This window comes from Nelumbo nucifera, chromosome 3 (genome assembly GCF_055504915.1).
Source record: "Nelumbo nucifera cultivar China Antique chromosome 3, China Antique-T2T, whole genome shotgun sequence".
Classification (NCBI taxonomy): domain Eukaryota; kingdom Viridiplantae; phylum Streptophyta; class Magnoliopsida; order Proteales; family Nelumbonaceae; genus Nelumbo; species Nelumbo nucifera.
In genome coordinates, this window is record NC_142651.1 from 36,588,468 (window position 1) to 36,608,260 (window position 19,793).

Consider the following 19,793-nt stretch of genomic DNA (forward strand, 5'->3'; position numbering starts at 1 on the left):
AAAGAGAGAACTTTAATTTGAGTGTAGAGTAGAGAAGTAGAGCGCCTAATATAATATTCTGATTTCTGAGGCATCTGCATGACTGCATCATATACCGATACCGATAGGAGGTAGCTAGGAAAGCAACTACCAAAAAATACCGAGTCGAATCAGATACCCAACCCAACCCCCCGTCAATCACATTCCAGAACCTCAAGTTTCGTTTCGATGAGATTTGATTCTACGGTCGGGTCTTCAATCTTCTTCATTCATTGCCTTTATAAATATTATTTAATTAATTCACTAACCATGCAATTGAAGCGAAGTTTCAAATTTGCCGGTGAGAAATCAAGCATGAAGCATCCTCCTTTTCCTTTTCTAGTTCCTTATATATGAAGGAATAAGGTCGGTATTGTAACTTACTAACTTTCAATTTCAATTGGGGAAGTTGGTAATTAATTTGGTATTGGTTACTTCCATCGTCGTGAACCTCAAGGTCAAGGTGAAGAAGACAAGCTGGCATTGCACTCAGCATCTCGACTTTGTCTTACATTGAGACCTTGACACGTGTACGACTCAGATCAGTTGAACTTTCCCGCACATGTAGTTAGACACCTGCCAGTGGCCCAGTGCCACACCTAAATGGGAAGTGTAGGATAACTACAAGAACAAGGACAAAAAAAAAAGTGTAATAGATTTCATTTCAGGCAAACGACGCTACCGAGCCAAGCGTACCCAATACGCCGGAGGGGGATAGGGCCGTGGGGGCAATTTTCGTTCGTAATAAGATCCGATCCGAGCCAAGCCTCTACAGTCTACTGAATAGCGAATACTCATGAAGTGACGAGGTAGTAAATTAAGAGAAAAACCCAAAAATCAGTACTTGTTGGCGAAGTAACCACAATAAAATACTGCTAACTTGTTCCACGAATTTAATCACTCCTAAATGAAGCGTGAGATAAAAAAAAAAAAGCTAGAATCGAGACGGACTAGAGTTAGCAGCAATGACCACTCACTATCAAGAGTGTCGGTGCTAGTGGTGGTGTTGCCACTCAGAATATATATATATCTTCTTTTTCTTGCTGGTAATTTACGACTCAAAATAACAAGTAAATAGATTATTTCCTTTATTCATTATATCCTCCTTACTCGAGGAATGAGGATAGCTCAACCACACAATAACTCATCTCCTACTCTCTAAGAAGAAGACCACCGTCGCCGTCGCCGTCGGTGTGGCAAGTGATGAGACACCATTGTACATGCAAAGTAAAAAACAGACAAACAGAAAGAAAATAAAAGAAAAAAGAAAAAGCTAATTAACCAATTAAAAAAAAAAGAAGAAAAGGAAAGATGAAGAAGAAGAAGTGTCTAGTTAGTTATATATCAACATTACAATCTGGGGATCCAAGCAAAGGCGCCTGGCCTACAAAACCCTTCTTCAAGCCCACCAACATGTCACATTTAACGTATATCCCATAGTGACCACTCTTAAATGCTCCAGCTTTCCATCTCAACCTCCCCAACACCACCAGCCTTAAGGGAACCACCCCGTACGCCTCGTCCATCACCAACCCATTCGCAACCTCCATTGATACCGGCACCACTGGACCTCCCATCATCGGCGACAAGGCCACCGTGCTGCGCGTCTCTTGGAACAGCGGTGGCAACATGGCCGGCGGTGTTATTGCCTGGTTCCGGTACGACACGTACGCCGAGAGCCGGTCATAGTATATGGAAACTCGCTTGTTTGGATTCCGAGTCACGATCGTGAACTGCATGGTGGTGGACATGATCGTCGAGGACGTCATGTTAAGATCGTATATTGCGGCGCCTACGACCGTGAAATGAGGCTTGTGAGGACGATATACAAGCCATACTATAAGAGCGGTTACACCGGCTAAAATTAAAAATACGACTATGAACGTGCAGGCAAAGCGACGGGCGTCGCTGGGTGCGTAACGAGAAACCATTCCCCCGCCTTTAGACCCACCTTCGGTCATCTTACCGGCCGGGGTCTCTTTTTCCGGTTTCTTCTCTTCAGCTACGTTGGGAGACTCCAAAGGTTTATATAGCTAGCGCGCACCTGCCACCTGCCAGAGATCGACATGGGAGTAAAAAGGTGGTTCGTGGGAAAAAGAAAACTTAGAAGAGTGGATCTGTGGATGGTGATCGTGGCGAATGAGCGAGGAAAAGTTGAAGCCTTAAAAGGAATCTCATTGACAGTTGGAATAAAAGTGGAGTGGGAGAATTGGGTCGTCTTCTTCTGCGGATGCTAGCTGCTGCCCGCTGCTGCTGCTGCTTCAAATCTTCTACCACTAAAGTGCTTTTCTTTTTGTGAATTTGTATAATATAATTATTTTGTACGAAATATTGAATCAATGGACGATGGACCTTCTTTTTTTTTTATCTTTTGTGTTTTCTCTTTTTTCTTTTTCTTATATGTCTTGTCTGATACTCTGATTTGTTGCCTTTCTTTTTGAGTTTTTGGTGCGTCCCATATCCTATTAGATTTAGGTATAGAAGCGACCTTCCATGCATTTATTACTACAGATACACCGTATATATTACAATTGTGTCATTTCATATGGGTGGGCCCCAAATAGCTGTCAGTACATGTAGCTGTAGGTGGGTCCATGAAGAATTCCAAACCAGTGGTGTACGTTGGATTTCCATTGTGTGTCTGCTTTTGTTTAGCCTTTTTTATTAACCTAATATTAAAGATGCTATATTCTCACGCACTCGGCACTGATAGATTGGTTCCTCACCAGTCACCACTGAATGGAAGCATGGAACCGGACGGGTGGGGGGTGTGAAGACTGGATTCACTCACTACTACACAATTACAAATAGCTCTTCCTCTCCTTTCAAATCTTATTAATGCACTGCACGGCAGCACGTGTATCATGTAGATGTAGTGTTACAACTTACTTAGCAGGAGTAGAAGTGAACGATGAAATAGTCCACGCGTCTATCTAATCAACGAATTTAAGGTTGTCACCATTGACGCTGACACAGAGAGATCAGACTTTTTTTTAACTTATTACAGATCGTGGTGCATGGAGATGATGAACTACCACCACGTATCACGGCGGGAGGCCCAGCACCTAGGTGGATCTCCGACTCCGAGGCTTTGCTGTGCGCCTGGGGGCTGTGTCTGTGTGGCATTTATTAAGAGAGAGACTCACAGTCTTCGGTACATGAGCGTTCAAAACTTGGAATAAACAATATGGATCTAGAATCCAAGTGGGCCCCCAGTGGCTTAAAAAAAAATCGGAAAAATAATTGGTCTTTCAAGTTTCAACAACAAGTCATTAAGATGCTGCTTAGTACATATAATAAATCCTACTACATTAATTAAATAACAAAATTAGAGTAAACGATTGCGGGACGTTGGAGCAAAATTACACATCGAAATTCGAGAGGTGCGGGGGTGGGTCTCAAACATCTTCAACTCTAAAATTAAAAACGTAGAGTTGGGACCTTTTATATCTTGCTTCTGATTGCTAAGGGTAAGGCTACAAAAGTACAAATGGATTGAGCTTAAAATCATTCTTATTTGCATCCACGTAAAATATTCTACCAAAACCAGCGATGAAGTAAAATCCGATCTGTCACGGTTAAATTCCTTTCTCGGATTTTTGGATATCATTTGCACCAAAAGTAAGTCCAATTGAAAATAAAATAAATATATGACAGCATCTTTGTTGGAATGGTCAACAAACTCGTGCCTGCCCAATCAAGCCAAGTGAAACGAACTTGAGTTGAGTAGGCCACTCGACTCTCGTTCGTGACTACATGGAAAGACTACCGGGCCGCCCCCTATTTTTCAATAAACACGGTTTATGATTGATGGTTGATGGATCTTGGACTTGATGAGAAGAAAAATAAAAACCAGAAAGCCATAAAACTTCAAAAAATATAATGAAAAGAATGGAAGGTTGGGCTGGGATGGGCTTTTCTTTCTTTTTTTTTTTTTAATCGGAGGGGAAAGGAAAGGAAAAGAGAATGGAAAAAGCAATACCTTTCACCGACATATGGATAAATGAGGTTGACCGTCAGAGTTGGCATGAAAGATTTATAGTCGACTTTCCACACCTTTTACACATGGTGGGTTGTAATTGAGTAAATCCACGCAATCACCCCGTTGGATGTTTACTCATAACAGGAACTCAAGGGAAAAGCTTTGGAATATCCTTTGCTTCACTTGGACTGCAAATTGTCAACATCCATCTCAAGTTGATTCTCAATACTTGCACCCTTCAAAGAACCCTTTTAGGCCCCATTTGCTTTTCGAGAAGTTACTTCACTTACCCAACATGTGTTTCCGGGGAAATGACACTTACCCATTTCTTTTATTTTTCAAATAAATAAAATTATTTATTAAAAGAGGCAATTTTGTCCCATCCAAGACAACTTTCCCTTAGATGAAAAAGTTAATTACTCACCCGAGAAATAAGTATCACTTACCCAGATAAGTGATTCTCAGGAATCCATAGACCCCACATAAATATGAAAAATGAACACGGGTATCTTGATCGATGGAAACCAAAATCCCATTGACCAACATCCACCCTCTCAAAATCCAACAAACTAATGCCCCCTTGCAGAGCTCTGAAATCAGTTGAATAGTTGTTCTTGAAAAAACATAAAGCCTCTTTCTAGCACCAATCTGTAATGTGGAAGCATGAATTCATGAATACAACAATCCCTATCCAAGCATCAATACATTTACAAGAATGCAAGTTGCAAGCCTAGGAGTCGAATTATCCACCGATATACACATAATACTACAAGAACTGACCTACAAGAAAAAATATGGGAAAAAAAACACTAGAGACAGAGAAAAGCACCTGTGAGCTGTGACTAGTTACAATACTATTTACAGTCTATAAAATAAAAGACTGCATTCCAAACAAGATATTCACAGGCATCTTCACAACTCCTATCCTCACCATCTTTCTACTTGCACAACTGTCAACAAAACAAAAGGTGCATATAATTTAAACTACATAATCTGAGAAATTCCGCAACAGTGGTCCATCCACATCACATTCAGGGATGGCTCCAACCCCCCCGATGGGGTGGAAAGATCTCGTCCACTCTCAAAAACGAATCAACTAAAGGAACAAAATCAGCAGATGGAAGGTTGCATGGGCATTTGGCGAACAAATTGTCCCTTCACTCGGGGACGCTGCTCCGCAAGTTTCTTCCTGCTCTGATACCGAACCTGTGTAGAAAAATCCATGATACACAAATTATGCAAACAAATTAGACCTAGATGAGCTGATGTTCCAAATAAGAAAACTAAGCAACCAGCTCTTATATAGTTAGTTTATTGCATACAGTGATACAGCACAGCCAATATAACAGGACCATTTGATTGATGCAATCCATTGTACAAGTTAACAAGATAGACAAATAGAAAAAGGTGAATACAGAATATGCAGTGATTCCAACGCCCTTTGAGATATCCCCATCCATTGTAGGCTGGAGACTAAATTTACCAATAGTCAAACCACATGAACAATGGTATACCATTGATGAAGGATCATGCAACAAATATCAATTATTGTTGTTGATAACAATGATGATGATCATTACACCATCACCAAAGGTTGGCTATGACCTTCACTGTCGGTTGATGTGGCAGGACAAAATCATAAACTGCATTCAATCACACGTGACCTTAATAATTAAAGAACCAAAAGTTCCCTTTCTCAACTTGAGCATGGGAAGTATGAGTGATCATGAGCCATGCCTGGCCGGGCATGGACCAGGCTTCCAGGCCTACAAAAATGACAAAGAAAATGCCAAAATCCCCATCACAGTATTTTAAAAGCACAAAGCACAAGAGCCTTCTAATACCTCTCAAGGAAAGGTTAGCACCTTTTTGAAGCAAGGTGCAGATTTTTGAAAAAAAAAATAAAGGAAATATAAAAAATAACAATAATTCATAAAAAAATAAACCTAAAATTTTCAAATAAATTAAATATTCTGAAAGACCTATTGGCTCAAAGTAAAATATACAAGGATAACATATAAAACATATTTGATATGAAAAATGAAAGTGAAAGCAAATATATTGATCAGACCAAAAGGATTCAAGCACTCAACAATTCAGACAAGTAAACTTTCAATATGTTTATTTATCTCCTAGTTACATTAGTTCAAGTTGCTAGGTGTAACATTAAACATCTTGCATTCCTAATCCTAGGGATCGAACCTCCCTCTGTAAAGACCCCTTCAAGGTAAACTCAAAAATGTCCATGTAGAGGTTTTGGGTTTTAGTCACAGCTCATTCTATTTTCAGCTTAGGGATTATACATTAGTTGTATTATTGTTGCTTCTTTAGTGGAACTTTTGCCATTTGAGATCCTATTTGCAAGAATTAAGGCTTTAGGTATTTAAAAGATATTTACTTTCGTTTGTTTTAAAAGTTAAAAAAAGCAAGCACCTAGGCTAAGGCACAAGGCACACCAACTGCACACCTAGGTGCATCAGGCACATGGCTTTTGAAAGGGGCTGTGCCTGGGTTCAGGCAATGTTCATGCCTTTACACCTAAGAAGTAAGCACACCTTTTAAAACATTGCTTGGTTCAGGTGAGGCGCAGGCATGCCTTTAAAACACTGCTGTCAACTTGCACAACAATAGTAATGGAAACAGAAGGATATTAAGTGGTGGACAGTTCCAGTCTCCCCAATCTCCCCAAAGATGACCAACACAGCTCAAAACTGTGATTTGATGAAAACTTTAATCCGCATTAAAGTGAACCTCGACAAAGCATGGAAAACTGAACCCATGGAGAATGGGAAGCTCAAGTTCATCACCACCTATATTCTGCCTATGTAACACCATGAACCAGGATTGTGATATGTTAGCCATCCAACAGTTTTCGAATCTCCTTCCACAATCAGATCAGTGTAGTTACAAGTTCTCCCTAATTTCAGTCCATATAATAATGCCATTAACTCTGCCTTTATTGAGTTTCCTTGGCATATAGAGCCTGAGTAAATGGTCAAAAGTGCTCCCTCATAGTTCCTGAAAATTCCCCTACACCTGATTGCCCTGCATCACCCATGCTATATCCATCAAAATTAAGTTTTAACCAATCTAAATCTAATGGCAGTGGAGACAAACAACATAGTGCACTGTTGCTTGAAGATGAGTCTGCAATCTGTTTCCATCCTCTAGTTATGTCATCATAGAGAAATGCTTCAACAGGGAAGTTACTTTGATTTATTTTTTGTCACTTGAATCATTATGTTTTCCACCAATGCTTCTTTTTTAGTGATTTTCCACCTTGAGAATTTGAGATTTCCTTTTTCTTCCCAAAATGACCATAGTACAGCCACTCTAGTCCACCTTCTTGTGATTGTAGAAAGTAGAAACTGTGTTTGAACAGACTCTCTGTATCCCTTGGAGAAAACCACCTATGTCCAAAAAGGTCAAGAAAAAAACTCCTCCTAAATGCCAAAAGTGAAAGGGTAGGAGATCAGTAGGTCGAAAGTAGTTTTACCACTTGCCATGCATAAGAAACAAATATCAGGAGACAAACATCAATTAGTATTCTCTTCCGTAGGATCACATGTATGTATGTTCTGATGGTAAACCTCCCAACAGAACATCCTGAACTTTTGTGGAGTAGAACCAAGCCAAATGGCTCTAACCAAGAAAGCCCTAGGGAGAGAGGCTGTAAGAAGCAAAGAATGGAAGAAAGAAGAACAAGGGAATATACCAGATGACCAAGTAACCCAAATTCTACCATCAGGTTTGGACAGATCCAAATAAATGCCTTCTAGGAGGGAGATGAGTTGCAAAACCTTGCTTGATTTATAACCCCTAAGCCCTCTTCATAACCCAAATCTCATCCTAGTCCCAAGGTTTCAGGCTTTAAACATTGAGAAATGGTTTTGTTTTTATTCAAAGACAGGCCATAGATGCTGGGAAATCTCTCTCTGAATGTATATTGACTTCAATTTCAAGAAAGTGGGAAATGACAAGAAGAAATGTCCCAGAAAACCACTTTCTTGATCTGGTGGGTGTACAGGCAATGATGTTTCTTTGTGTACCGCAGACTATTGACTTTAACAAGTTATTACTTCCAAGAAGCAAATCAGTAACCTAAATGTCATTTTGGAACAGCAATAACAGCACCTTCCAACCAAATATAATTGCATTGGATTTTGGGCCTCTTGATGGAGGAATGACAAACAAGAATCTAACATTCTATAAATTTTATTTCCATAGGCCTAAATATTACAAACCATCTTAGATGGGCCTACTCTAATTAGGGGTGTAACTTGGGTTAGGTTGGGTTGAGCATTTGTTAAATTTTGGATAGGCCCAAGCCAAATGTAATTGGAAGCTTCAACTCTTGCAATCCAACTTTCACCCCTAGCTCCAATAGAGCCTTGTTTTCTCCAAAAACAGGAAATCCAGCACAAGACTCTTGTTACAAATCATCTACAATGGCATAATCTTTCTAGAAGTAACTTTAAAGAGAAAAGCCATGATCTTAATCTACATATAAAATTCTCTAGATAAGACTTTTCCTTTTGATTTTCAGCAAAGAAAATGTTAGCAATGTGATATTACTCTCTATAATGACCAATTATCCAACTACAATCAAACTCATAACATGGAAGGCATTTAATACTACGATAAGCCAATTGAGGAGCAGAAAGAGAGACGGATGTACTCCATGAGGAGGTGGTGATACCACTACCAGAAACAAAGTTTCCAGAGGAGAGTACTCTGCTGGAGATTCTCTTACTAAAATAGCAAAGGAGATAGTGTAGTCTTCACCAGTTTTTACTGTTCAGAATGTGAGAGGTGGTATTCTTCCTTAAATTGAACTTGGTTTTAAGGGTATTTCAAACATTGCCCACATTCCATCAAGGCTAATGGTTGAATTGTTTAAGGTAAAAATAAGGGGAGGTTTAAGGATTATTCTCATTATTGCAATTACTATTACTAAGATGATGACAACAACAAAAACAATATGTTTGGATCAATTCTATACTTTGCAGTGCATTCAAGCAGTAATCAAAAGCTATCCTCCCACGTGTTAAGGCCCTAGACTCACAGTCTCACACACAAAGACTAATGGCACTAGACTCATCTGTAAGTTAATTAGGGAACAGCAATAATAGTAAAAATAGGAAGAATAACATTAACAGCAACAATAATTAGAATATAGATCAGAATACCTTTTTCTCATAGCATCTCTCTTTCCGCTTCAACCGAAACTTAGTGAGAGCAGCTTCTCTTTCAGTAGAGCGATGAGAATTTATTCCCCTAATCCCATCATGAATGAAGATGCACTCATCAGTCTCACTCTCTGTAGTAGTCCTACCAGCAGCAGCTGGAGTGACATTCCCATTGCTTCCATTGCAAATGCTTCCACAACCACTGCTGTTAAGATGGCTAACAGCACCATTACATAAACTACTACTTGCACTATTACCAGTTGCAGGTGAAACATCCCCTGGATGCTCTGCAGATTCCATATTGTGCTCCTCCAGCTCATGCACTTTATGTTTGTTAGCATAATTTTCATTTTGACTATGTGGATGGTAACCTTGTCTGGAATTGCAAGTTTCAGGATTTGAATGCAGAGATGAGTTCAGGGGCACAGTGAGTTCCCACTGGTTGACTGGGCTGCTTTGACCCCATACTGGAATTGGACTTGATTGTGTATAAAATATAGGTGGAATCAGAGCACCATAGCTTGAACGTAAATCATCAAATGTCATACTCCTAACTGAAACTGGCATATGAACAACCCCTAGTGGAGAGCATCGAAATACTGTTTCAGATGGGCCAGACTGACGAACGAGAGAGGTCATAGATTCATGATTATTATTCGAACTGATACCATTCTGTTGAGAAGCATCAGAAGTTTTTGCATTATCTTGTCTTGACAACTGTTTATCGGAGTTAATTGAACGTTCACTTTGTTCAGTAGCACAACTGGCCGATAATGGAACACATTGCTGCATAACTCTGTTATTATACCTGCAGAAAAGAACCCTAAATTTAGCATGACTCAGGTTTAAGTATTAACATCGTTAGCTTTATTTTCCTTGAGCAAATTTTGAATATGCACCTTGAGGACTGTTCTATGTGCCTTGTGTAGATGTCAGGCTTGCAGTTAAACAGAAATTCAAATTTATTCCTTCTAAAGTATGCATTGCTAACAGACATTAAAAGAAAATGTGAGAAGGAATGCACATGCATTCATGCACTCCAAGAAAACAGCTTCTGTTTCTCATCTAGGCCCAATATCTAAGTTACAATTAGAAAAGTTAAAAGGACAAGATGTCCTTAGAAATATTATTCATATTGAATATCATATTCTACAAGAACAGGACTTTGGTTTCACTGTTTAGGTGGAAGGGTATGCAAGTCTGGTCAAAATTTCTCTTAGCTGATTTAGCCAATGCCACATTATTACAAGATGAAGGGGCTCAATGAAAGGGATTTTCATACTCTTTACGAATGATGAATACTATTTTCCTTCCCTGTGCACACAAATCATTTTTTACTACTTCCACCCAAGCCCGTCAACTTGTAACAGATCACATTCTTCTAACAGGTGCTGTGTAGGGTCTTCTGCACATTTTTTCCCTTTCACTTTATCTATTGGTGCCGCTTCTAGGTTCCTTCACATGACTTTATTTTTGACCCTATGCTTTCTAGCTTTACCACTCATCCATCTAAGCATACACATTTCTGACACTCGTTTTTTGGAGATGTTTCTTAACTGCCCAACAATCTGCTCCATACAACATAGTTGGCCTTACAACTGTTTTATAGAATATTCCTTTTTACCCGAATATTTCTTTATAGAATTATAATATTATATACCTCCAAAAAATGTTTCTTTTGTTACTAATAAGTGGCATTATATACAAAATGTGGATTCGTCTTGTAGAGTAGTTCTTCGTTTATGTAAAATAAACTAGGAGATGAAAGGAAATGTTAAGTGCCCTCAAGCCATGGACTGTTGGACCCAGATGCATGTTCAACACAACACATTGTCCATTTAGGAGGAGTCTGAGCAATAGCGGACCTCCCCCTATTTCTCTACTACCACCTCACCAAAATCAACATTTTAAGGAGCAGTTCCTCCTCTAGCACCACAACCAGTACCACATACATTTACCCAGTTCAAGGTTCAAAATATCATTACAGTCCAATACGCCGACTGGGGCATATCAGACTGTATTGAAGCTTTTTTTTTTTTTTTTTTTTAGTTTTTTCTTCGAACTTGGTTCAGGGGATTGGTTTAAGGCCCGTATACCCCCTGAAATGGGTGGGACCCCGAAACACCAAGTATAGGGGCCTATCGGAGGGGGCCCGATACAATACGTATCGGCCAATATACCCTGATACGTTGAGAAATTTAAATCCTTGACCCAGTTCCCCTAGATACCACCAATTTTGACCTGTCTACTGTAGTGATACAATTTTAAGTTGCAATTGGTTATGTACTCATAAGGCCTGAAATGAACATTGGAAACCTCCAAACCTGAACACTGGAATGTTCTGTACAGGCCCCATGGAGAGGTTCAGTAATTGTATGAGATAATGATACAATTTTAAGTTGAAGACGTGATCTTTGAGTTTAGTACTTAATCCAGGTTTGGAGGTTTGGTTTTGGTGAGTCAGGTGGATAGGCAGAAGGTTTTGGAAGTTAAAGGGTTTGAGTCTTTTGTTGTCTGTATTTTGGGGGTCTGATGTAGCCAGGATAGGGTGTTTTGTTGTTCCTTTTTGGGCCTTGGGATTCTTATCTCTGTTGCTTAGAAGAGGAGATCAGGTTCAGGTTTTCTTTTTCTTTTTTATGGGTGATTCCTTATCACCTTTAATTGTAATCTTTTTCTACTCTTGATAATTTTTCTTTTATATTTACTACCAAAAAAAAAAGTTATACTAAGAGTGAGTTACAACTTAAATGCATTCTACTACACCTTAAGCAATTTTAGAGTATGTGGGCAGAACTACCTTGCCGCCTACTCCAATGCATTCTACTACAGTTTGCACATTTTTCTAACTGGCACAATCAGGCAATCAGCACTACCATGTGCATTTCCCAATAAGTATGTAATTCATCATAAGCAAATGACAGAGACAAAATACAAGTCTATCAGGATAACAGATAATAGGAAAAAAACTTGCCCATCTGGACTTTTGGGAGAAAAAGCTTGTCTCTGTGCGTGCATTAGAATTTAGTTTAGAACTTTGGTTAAAAGGCTACTGAAGAAGTATGATTCACTAAGCAGAATGCCAATTTAGCTTCATTGCAATTGCTCAAAAGTAATGTTTCATAATAAAATGGATGAAACACATGAAACAGAAACTCACCATGAAAAGGCTGAGAAATTTGAATGGTTTAATGCATGCCTTATGTCAGTCCTTTGTTTCTCAGGATCAATGGTATAGGATCTTCTCAATGAAAGCTCCAATAGTGGGGTAGGGCCCAATTGATCATCATCTAAACCAGATTTAATTTTTGTATCACAGGAAACAACTTCTTGAACTGTCCTGTAGGTATTATCATAACTTCGGTGGTTATCAAATGCTCCAATCAAGTCAATTGCCTCTCTCAGAGGCACCTTTTCATGGTAGCCACTCTGAGTCTTGGTATTGATATAAACATCTTCACTTTGAGTTTCTGGAGCAACATCATCAGAATGGGTAATCATTCTCACATAATCCTGGTCTTTTCCTGGAAATAACATATTTAATTTATTAATTTCATTCTAAGGTCGCAGTCATGATCCCAATATAATTGATTTATCTACATAAGTAGTTACAAGATGCCCAAATGCCCAATTACAAATAAAATCAACAGGATACAGGACTGAGCAAATGGAGAACAATATTTGGCCATGAAAACAAGAAAGCACATCATACCTTCTGTTCTATTCTCATGAACAAGCAAGTTCTGATCAATGCACCCTCCATGTTTTTGTATGTGGCTGTCACTCACAGGAGAAGCACTCCTACGTTTTGGCTGCAATTGATCCTGCATATTTTGTATGTAGGCATTCTCAGCTTGTCTGTCTGGCTTTGTACAAGAGCTCTGCAGAACACGTGGAAAACATGCAATCTCTATGTAAAACCTCATGTAACTGATATAACTGAAAAGGAAGGATACTTTAGCTTTTTTTACAACAAACATATTACCATATATCCTGGAACTTACTATTTTATAACACTTGTATCCTTTGGTATCAATCCAACAATCCACGAGCATAATAATTCAGATAATACTTGTTACTAACAAAATACCCAATCAATTGGTGCCTCTCATGATTAATACCAAATTACAATTTACAACAGCAGATGGACAACCTAAAACAACCTCTCAGATGTGTCCACAGGTTTACAGAACAATCACAACTACATAGGAATGGCAACAGGGCAGGTTCAGGGTGGAGACTATACTCCCCATCCCCATCTGGGAGAAAAATGAACCTTAATCCCCAATTTACTTAAAAGAAATAAAAAAAAATCACTAATCTAAATTGGTTTAGAACTTAACTAACATCTAGTTGAGTTGAACTGATAAGGAGACTACAACTTGGGTGCACTGGACAGCTGGAGCAGAAAGAAGAGTTTCAGTTGTGGGAAATGGAGGGAGGCAGAATTTAGGAGGCTAGGGCCCAATTTGTGGGGTTAAGAACATATATGGAGTGGCACTATGGTAATTATACAGAACTATTTTCAAAATTTAATACACACACATTCGTGTTTGGGTTGGGTGGGGATTTCACTCCCCATCCCTGAACTCGATTGGGTATCCAAATTATTCCCCATCCCTGCCAGAGCAGAGAGACATGCCTTCGTCCAAAGATATGATGCCGGCTGATACTGATTGAAGCAGAAAAATTGCTTTACTATCAAAGACTAGAATACAGGAAAACACTTACTTGAGTATCACTTCCTTTCTCACTACACTGCTTATTTTTCTGTGTTCTAGCAACATAATCGCTTGAATGATTACTTGCAGCATTGTTTTCAGAAATAGCTTCAACTTTCTGTTGTACAGGTCTCCCTTCTTGATGACCATGTCCACTACCTGTTGACTGATAGTACAAACAAGCCAAGATTCAGTTTGAATCCGAATCTCTAGGCACCAAAATAACCTAGAAAGAAAATTTTCCAACAAGAAATGCGAGGCTTAAGACATACAGTCTGTCTTCTCCAGACATGCTGCCACAAGTTTCTTAGCTCGTTCTTCCTGATAGGCTTGATGAGAAAGTCAGCAGCACCTCTCAACATGCATTTAAAAACCATGCTAATTGAATCATGTGAGGACATCACTGCATGATCAACAAAGAAATACAAAGTTATTTAAATAAGAGCTTCACAATGATCAAAACTAAAACTGAATAAGAATATTATCCAAAAGATTTCTCTTCAATTTATCATACTTATAACAGGAATATTTTTGCAGATCTCATGCTCCATTATTAAAGTCAGAAGAGCAAATCCAGATATTAATGGCAGCTCAACTTCTGTCAAAATGAGATCTATCTTATGAGGTCTCCCTTTCAGTGCTTCCCATGCCTTTAAGCCATCTGGAACTGCAGAAACTGTGAAAACACAATAATAAAGAAGAAGATTTATTTTCTGTTCCAGGAGTGTGATCCATCTTACACACTAAGAAGCATCTTAACAGATATCAGAATTATCAAGAGAGAAAGAGAGACAGAGAAAGTAACATGTGGAAAAATAAACACATCTTTGAAAATTCAATACTGAAAAGGAATCAAGTTACAAAAGTTACAACTCCATAAGATTTATGACAGAAATTTCCACATAAAAAGACAAAAGTGAATGAGGAAACAATCCTTCTCTGTCTCTATAACCTACAGTTATTGCAATATCAAATTGTTCCACAAGAAGCACGTGATAAAGCATCTGTACACTTAAACTACTACAATTGCCATTTCTTTAAGAAAAAATATGAAATTAATATGATGAAAAGTATAGAAATATTGTAAGAATGGGTACATCAATACTTCTCTGCTCTATAACCTGCAGTTATTGCAATGTCAAATTGTTCCACAAGAAGCACGTGATAAAGCATCTGTACACTTAAACTACTACAATTGCCATTTCTTTAAGAAAAAATCTGAAATTAATATGATTAAAAGTACATAAATATTGTAAGGATGGGTACGTCTTTATATAGGAAGAGTAATGTAAAGGAATGGATGATAACATAGGCAAGGACAGTAAGAATATCAAGAGCTTTAAAGAAACTAAATGCGTTCCTAAAAACCCTAGAATTAATATTAAAATTTTTTAAATGTCAGAGACACATACACACACACTATGAAATGCATTTTCTTAATAGGGCATCCCACTGTATGGGGATTGGGAATTGTGCTGTTTACACCTGCTCAAGCTTCAAGCCTCAAGGTTGAACCTTGAGGCATTTACCTTGAGCCTCACCTCTAGGTGAACCTCAAGGCATAAGCTTCATATGCCTTTTAAAACATTGCAATGCACCCATGATTTGACAGACTTGGACCAATTACTACCTTCACCTCCTGAATTGGCAACTGGAGAAATTACAGGACCATTGGATCAAGACAAATTACTGAAAAAAAAAAAAAACAGTCTGCCATCAACCTCACTGATGCCTGAGTAACCTGTGGTAAAATAGTGCAGTATTGATTAACAAAAAAGGAAAAAGAATTAACTGCATAGATAGTTGTTGACTTGGTACCTGGTAGTTCCCCAAGAAAAATAACACAAATCTTATATCTTTAGATGGCTTGTCATTATATAGGCTGCCACCTAAATGAATCAATTCAACAGCTTCAAGGTTCAACCTACAAGCAACTGTCTTCCAACTACCTAGGAAAGCATGGAGGAGGCAGACCCAACAACTTGTCCAGACAGACCTGAGTCCCATTCATTCAAACATTGGAATTGAAATGAGTTCATTTTGAGGAGATCTTTTATCTTATCAGGTTCTAATTGACTGAAGGGCCGTTTGATGACAGCTGAATATGCTGAACTGAAAAATTTATCACTTTGTCTTGCAGTGAATAAGATTTTAAGGAGGTTGTGGACTCCTTAACGGATGAACCTGAAGTTGGGTAGACCACTATTTCCTTGAAAAATTTATTACTTAATTATTTTAACAGCTAAAAGACAAAGTAGTAAGTCTTTCAGTTCAGCAACTTCAGACATTATCAAACAGCTCCTGAGATCAAATCTCATATTGACTAGTTAACAGCCAACTATATTAGTCACAACTCTCAGAAAGGAGCATCAAGATCTCAAGAGGAAAAAGAAAAAGAAAGGTAGCATGTATGAGTGTATGACTCAAGACCAAAAACAAAAACATTATTGCCATGGAATTTTCTTCATCAGTCAATACCATGGTATTGACCTGTACAATGAAGATCACAGAATCTTCCAAATGACATTATCATAATCATCTAAGCCTTGTCCCAACTATAAGGGGTTGGCTACATGAATCCTGTTTCACCATTTTGAGTGCTAAACCCATCATTAAATTATGTGTGATTAAATCGTTTCTTATTACTTCCGCCTAAGTAACAGAAAAACGTTTGACATATTAATGGTGATGAACAGGTACACTGGGTTAAAGCCTGTACGTCAACTGGTTAACAAATTGATTATACCCTTAATGCTTGTGGGTATGATCCGACCTACTCCTACCTAAAATGTATCGACAACCCATCCACATCTAATTGTCCAAGATCAACAACTAGGACCAAAGAGTGAAGCCCAGTCTCAATATCCAAGACGACTTCATTACCAGTTTAAAGCGGAGTTGCTACCACACATGAAGATTGCAATGAAGGTAAGTAGCTCACACAAGCAGTTCATATTGGAACCTCACGAAACCAAGCAGATTCACCCAAGTCAGACGTGACTCAGCGCAAATGCTAAACCCTGCATAGGACGAGAAAAGCTTTACCACTACAGACCATCGATCTCAAAAAAACGACCACTTGCCCATTAAGTTAAAGGAGTTGAAAATGGAAGAAGTATTACAAGCTTGCACACTAAGCACGGCTCTTCCCATGAATTTGTTTACATACCACGTCCGTGTTGTAAATAATATCCAAGAACATAGATTTGAAAATATAAAGATCCAACGACAACATCGAACCCTCTGACCTCCCAGTGACACCAGGTGACATAAACAGTAAACTTCACAAATTTCCAAACATTAAACAAATGGACATCAACTTAAAACTAAAGTACCATTGAATACACTTCTTGGTCCTCCATCCAGAACTATGGATCAAAGCTTTAGAAACCAAATGAAAAGGAAAAAAAAGGGGCAATTCAACGAAAAATATAGTCCCCAAAAGGATTAAATAAAGAATAATTAAAAAGTATTTCAGCTTTCCGCCTGAAATCCTGTACCACATGCTCTAGTCTCCAAACCACTAGAACCCAGCCATCGCCAAACAAAAGGGGGAGAAGAAATAACCAAATAAGAATTGAAAGGTATGGAGGAAAAGAAGAAAAATACGTAAAACCAAATGAAAACTAACCTCTGTAACTACATTTTCGGAGAAGTGCGGCGATAATCTGCCTAGTCGAATCATCGGCTTCAACCAACAGTACTCTGAGAAACATCCGAGGAAAAATTTCCTCCCACTTAACCATAGTTGCAGAGCTGTCCTTCTTCTTGTCCTCCTGTGTCTCTCCCTCCCCTTCCTCCTCCTGCAACACCACTTCCATTGCATCTTCACTACTTACAGTAAATTCACCCATTTCTTCCTAAACCCTAATCTCAAACCGGATAATAACAAAACAATAATCTGCCGTCATCCCCTAGAGCTGCATGTGCTGCAAAATTCACCACCACCACTTTGCAGAATATCAAAAACACCGCTGAACTAGCACAGATTTAAGGATCAAGATCAAAAGGTAGAACGATGGCTCGTTCCGATTCCAGCAGAAACCGCCTCAGAGTCATAGATCGATTACTTTGATTCAGAGCCGTGGAGTCCGCAAAAATATCTTGATACCTCTGTGTCAAGCGTCAACCTTCAGGCTTGAGATAAAAAATTAAAAAACAAAGGGACCTACGCAAAATAAATGAACAAACAAGGTTGGATGAATTGACAATGTCGGTTATTTTAAATATAATTCCAAAATTACCCCTTTCTTTCTCCTTTAGAAAACGCAGAGGACAGTTATTATATTTATAAATATACCGGCCACAATACAAATATTAGCTTTCTTATGATGTGCTATGGCTCCCTTTGGTTATTGTTATTATTATTATTTTTTTATTTTTTTTTTTTCCTTCTCAAATTCAATCATCTTTTCAGCCTTTTTATTGAGAGGGGGTAAATTTGTCCAAAAATAATTATAGCATTCTTTACTAAGCGTAAAGACATCTTAAAGTTGGTTTTGATTGGCGATGGGCGAGATTGAGGATTGACGCTGAGACGCTGAGGTGTCCCACCCTGGGTCACCAGTTTGGATATTTTCTCTGGATGACAGAGATGAGTGATACGCCCGCCTTCCGAGCTTGGCATTGGACCCACCTCAGGGACGCGTGCTCGTTAAGCTGGGGATAACTGGAGAGGATATTTTCCAAGGGAGGCCCCATCAACTTTGCGCCACCTGGACATAGATATATTTCAAGGCCAAAAATGTGACACGTGGTAGTAGAAAACTGGATGGAGGAATCTTCGTTTGAGGCTTTGAACTGGTGTTGCCGTGTTGGTAAGTAAGTGGTAAACCCAATAAAAAAATAAAGACGATAGTTGCAAGATGAGATGGTCGATGGATGATGGAGGTGCAGGTGGTGCAGCAGCAGAACATGAGCTACAACACCGCCACTTTCCCTTCGCCCACTCGAAGTTTTTTTTAACAGCGTGACGACTGACGATGTTTATTTTTCTCTCTCTAAGACTAACTAAATTAGGGACCAAACCAGCCACCCACAAGATTGCCCCCCACAACGTCCCACACCACGTCCTCCCATATATGGGAAACATCTTCCGATGATAATCTTAGAAATGACAATGTCATCATTGGAAGATATTCCTAATACACTGTGTGGATATATTGTAGAACATTGTTGGGGACTGATTTGAATTCACCAAATTGAAGAATGACATGGGCCATGTGGCAAAGCCCATCAGTAATAAATTTATGAGCCTCACTGTAAAGATACAAGCCCCATATATTTAAATACTAACGTGGAACCATATCACCACAGCGTTCAGCTAAACCTTGTTTGGATTAATGGGATAAGATGAGACCACTCACTCCAACTCCAAGCCCACAGTGTAGCATTGTTTATCGGTCAAAACACTAGGGATTGAGAGTATTGACGTCAACGCTACAAGTAGGAATGGCAATGGGGAGGGTGTAGGGCAAGACCCTCCCCATTATCAGCCATTCAGACCCATAGTCAAAATCCCCCGCCCCATCCCTGGTTGTAACGAAGGATATCTAAATATAAAAATATTTTAGAAATATGATTAGGAGAATCTGAAAGTATTTTAAAATTTGAGATTATGGAATCTTAAGTTTTGGGGAAATTTGAACGGTATTTTAGAAATTTAAATTAAATCTAGGGATATTTTAATAATTTACTATCGGGTTTGAGAAATTATATCTGCAAATCCCATCCCTACCTCCTTGGTTTGGAGCAAAATGGTTTCCCCATCTCCATTTAAGATGGAGGAATACATGCCTCATTTGAGGCAAGATAGGACCTGGATTTCATGGGGAAAAATGCCATCCCTAACAATAAGCAACAGACAACTCTCTTGATTTACATCAA

At 38.8% G+C, this 19,793-nt stretch overlaps 2 protein-coding genes across 5 annotated transcripts; both read right to left on the minus strand.

The window, feature by feature from the left end:
* Window positions 1-1,082: 1,082 nt before the first annotated feature.
* Window positions 1,083-2,276, minus strand: LOC104593359 (Late embryogenesis abundant (LEA) hydroxyproline-rich glycoprotein family). Its single transcript, XM_010253128.3, has one exon. The coding sequence runs from the start codon at window positions 1,977-1,979 to the stop codon at window positions 1,356-1,358; it is 624 nt and encodes a 207-aa protein (XP_010251430.1). The 5' UTR covers window positions 1,980-2,276; the 3' UTR covers window positions 1,083-1,355.
* A 2,364-nt stretch (window positions 2,277-4,640) lies between these two features.
* On the minus strand, window positions 4,641-18,062 carry PRR5 (two-component response regulator-like protein). 4 transcript variants are annotated; one of them, XM_088900933.1, is made up of 9 exons: window positions 17,539-17,680; window positions 16,849-16,927; window positions 14,422-14,583; window positions 14,180-14,310; window positions 13,918-14,073; window positions 12,899-13,067; window positions 12,347-12,710; window positions 9,190-9,997; window positions 4,641-5,206 (listed from the first exon to the last, which is right to left on the minus strand). In XM_088900933.1, exons 2-9 carry the CDS (start codon window positions 16,859-16,861, stop codon window positions 5,111-5,113), a joined length of 1,899 nt encoding a protein of 632 aa, XP_088757059.1. In that variant the 5' UTR covers window positions 16,862-16,927; window positions 17,539-17,680; the 3' UTR covers window positions 4,641-5,110. The 4 variants fall into 4 exon arrangements, with proteins under 4 accessions (XP_088757059.1, XP_010251440.1, XP_088757061.1 ...); XM_010253138.3 differs by lacking the exon at window positions 16,849-16,927 and having other exon boundaries at window positions 17,539-18,062; XM_088900935.1 differs by lacking the exons at window positions 16,849-16,927; window positions 17,539-17,680 and adding an exon at window positions 16,791-16,815.
* Between the last annotated feature and the right edge of the window lie 1,731 nt (window positions 18,063-19,793).

Coding starts and splice junctions, on each gene's coding strand:
- PRR5 (XM_010253138.3), bottom strand. CDS start 17,761: ATGGGTGAATTTACTGTAAGTAGTGAAGATGCAATGGAAGTGGTGTTG. Junction 13,068..13,917: donor AGAAAGGAAGTGATACTCAA/GTAAGTGTTTTC, acceptor CGTGTTCTGCAG/AGCTCTTGTACAAAGCCAGA. Junction 9,998..12,346: donor AATTTCTCAGCCTTTTCATG/GTGAGTTTCTGT, acceptor TCTTTTCTGCAG/GTATAATAACAGAGTTATGC.
- LOC104593359 (XM_010253128.3), bottom strand. CDS start 1,979: ATGACCGAAGGTGGGTCTAAAGGCGGGGGAATGGTTTCTCGTTACGCA.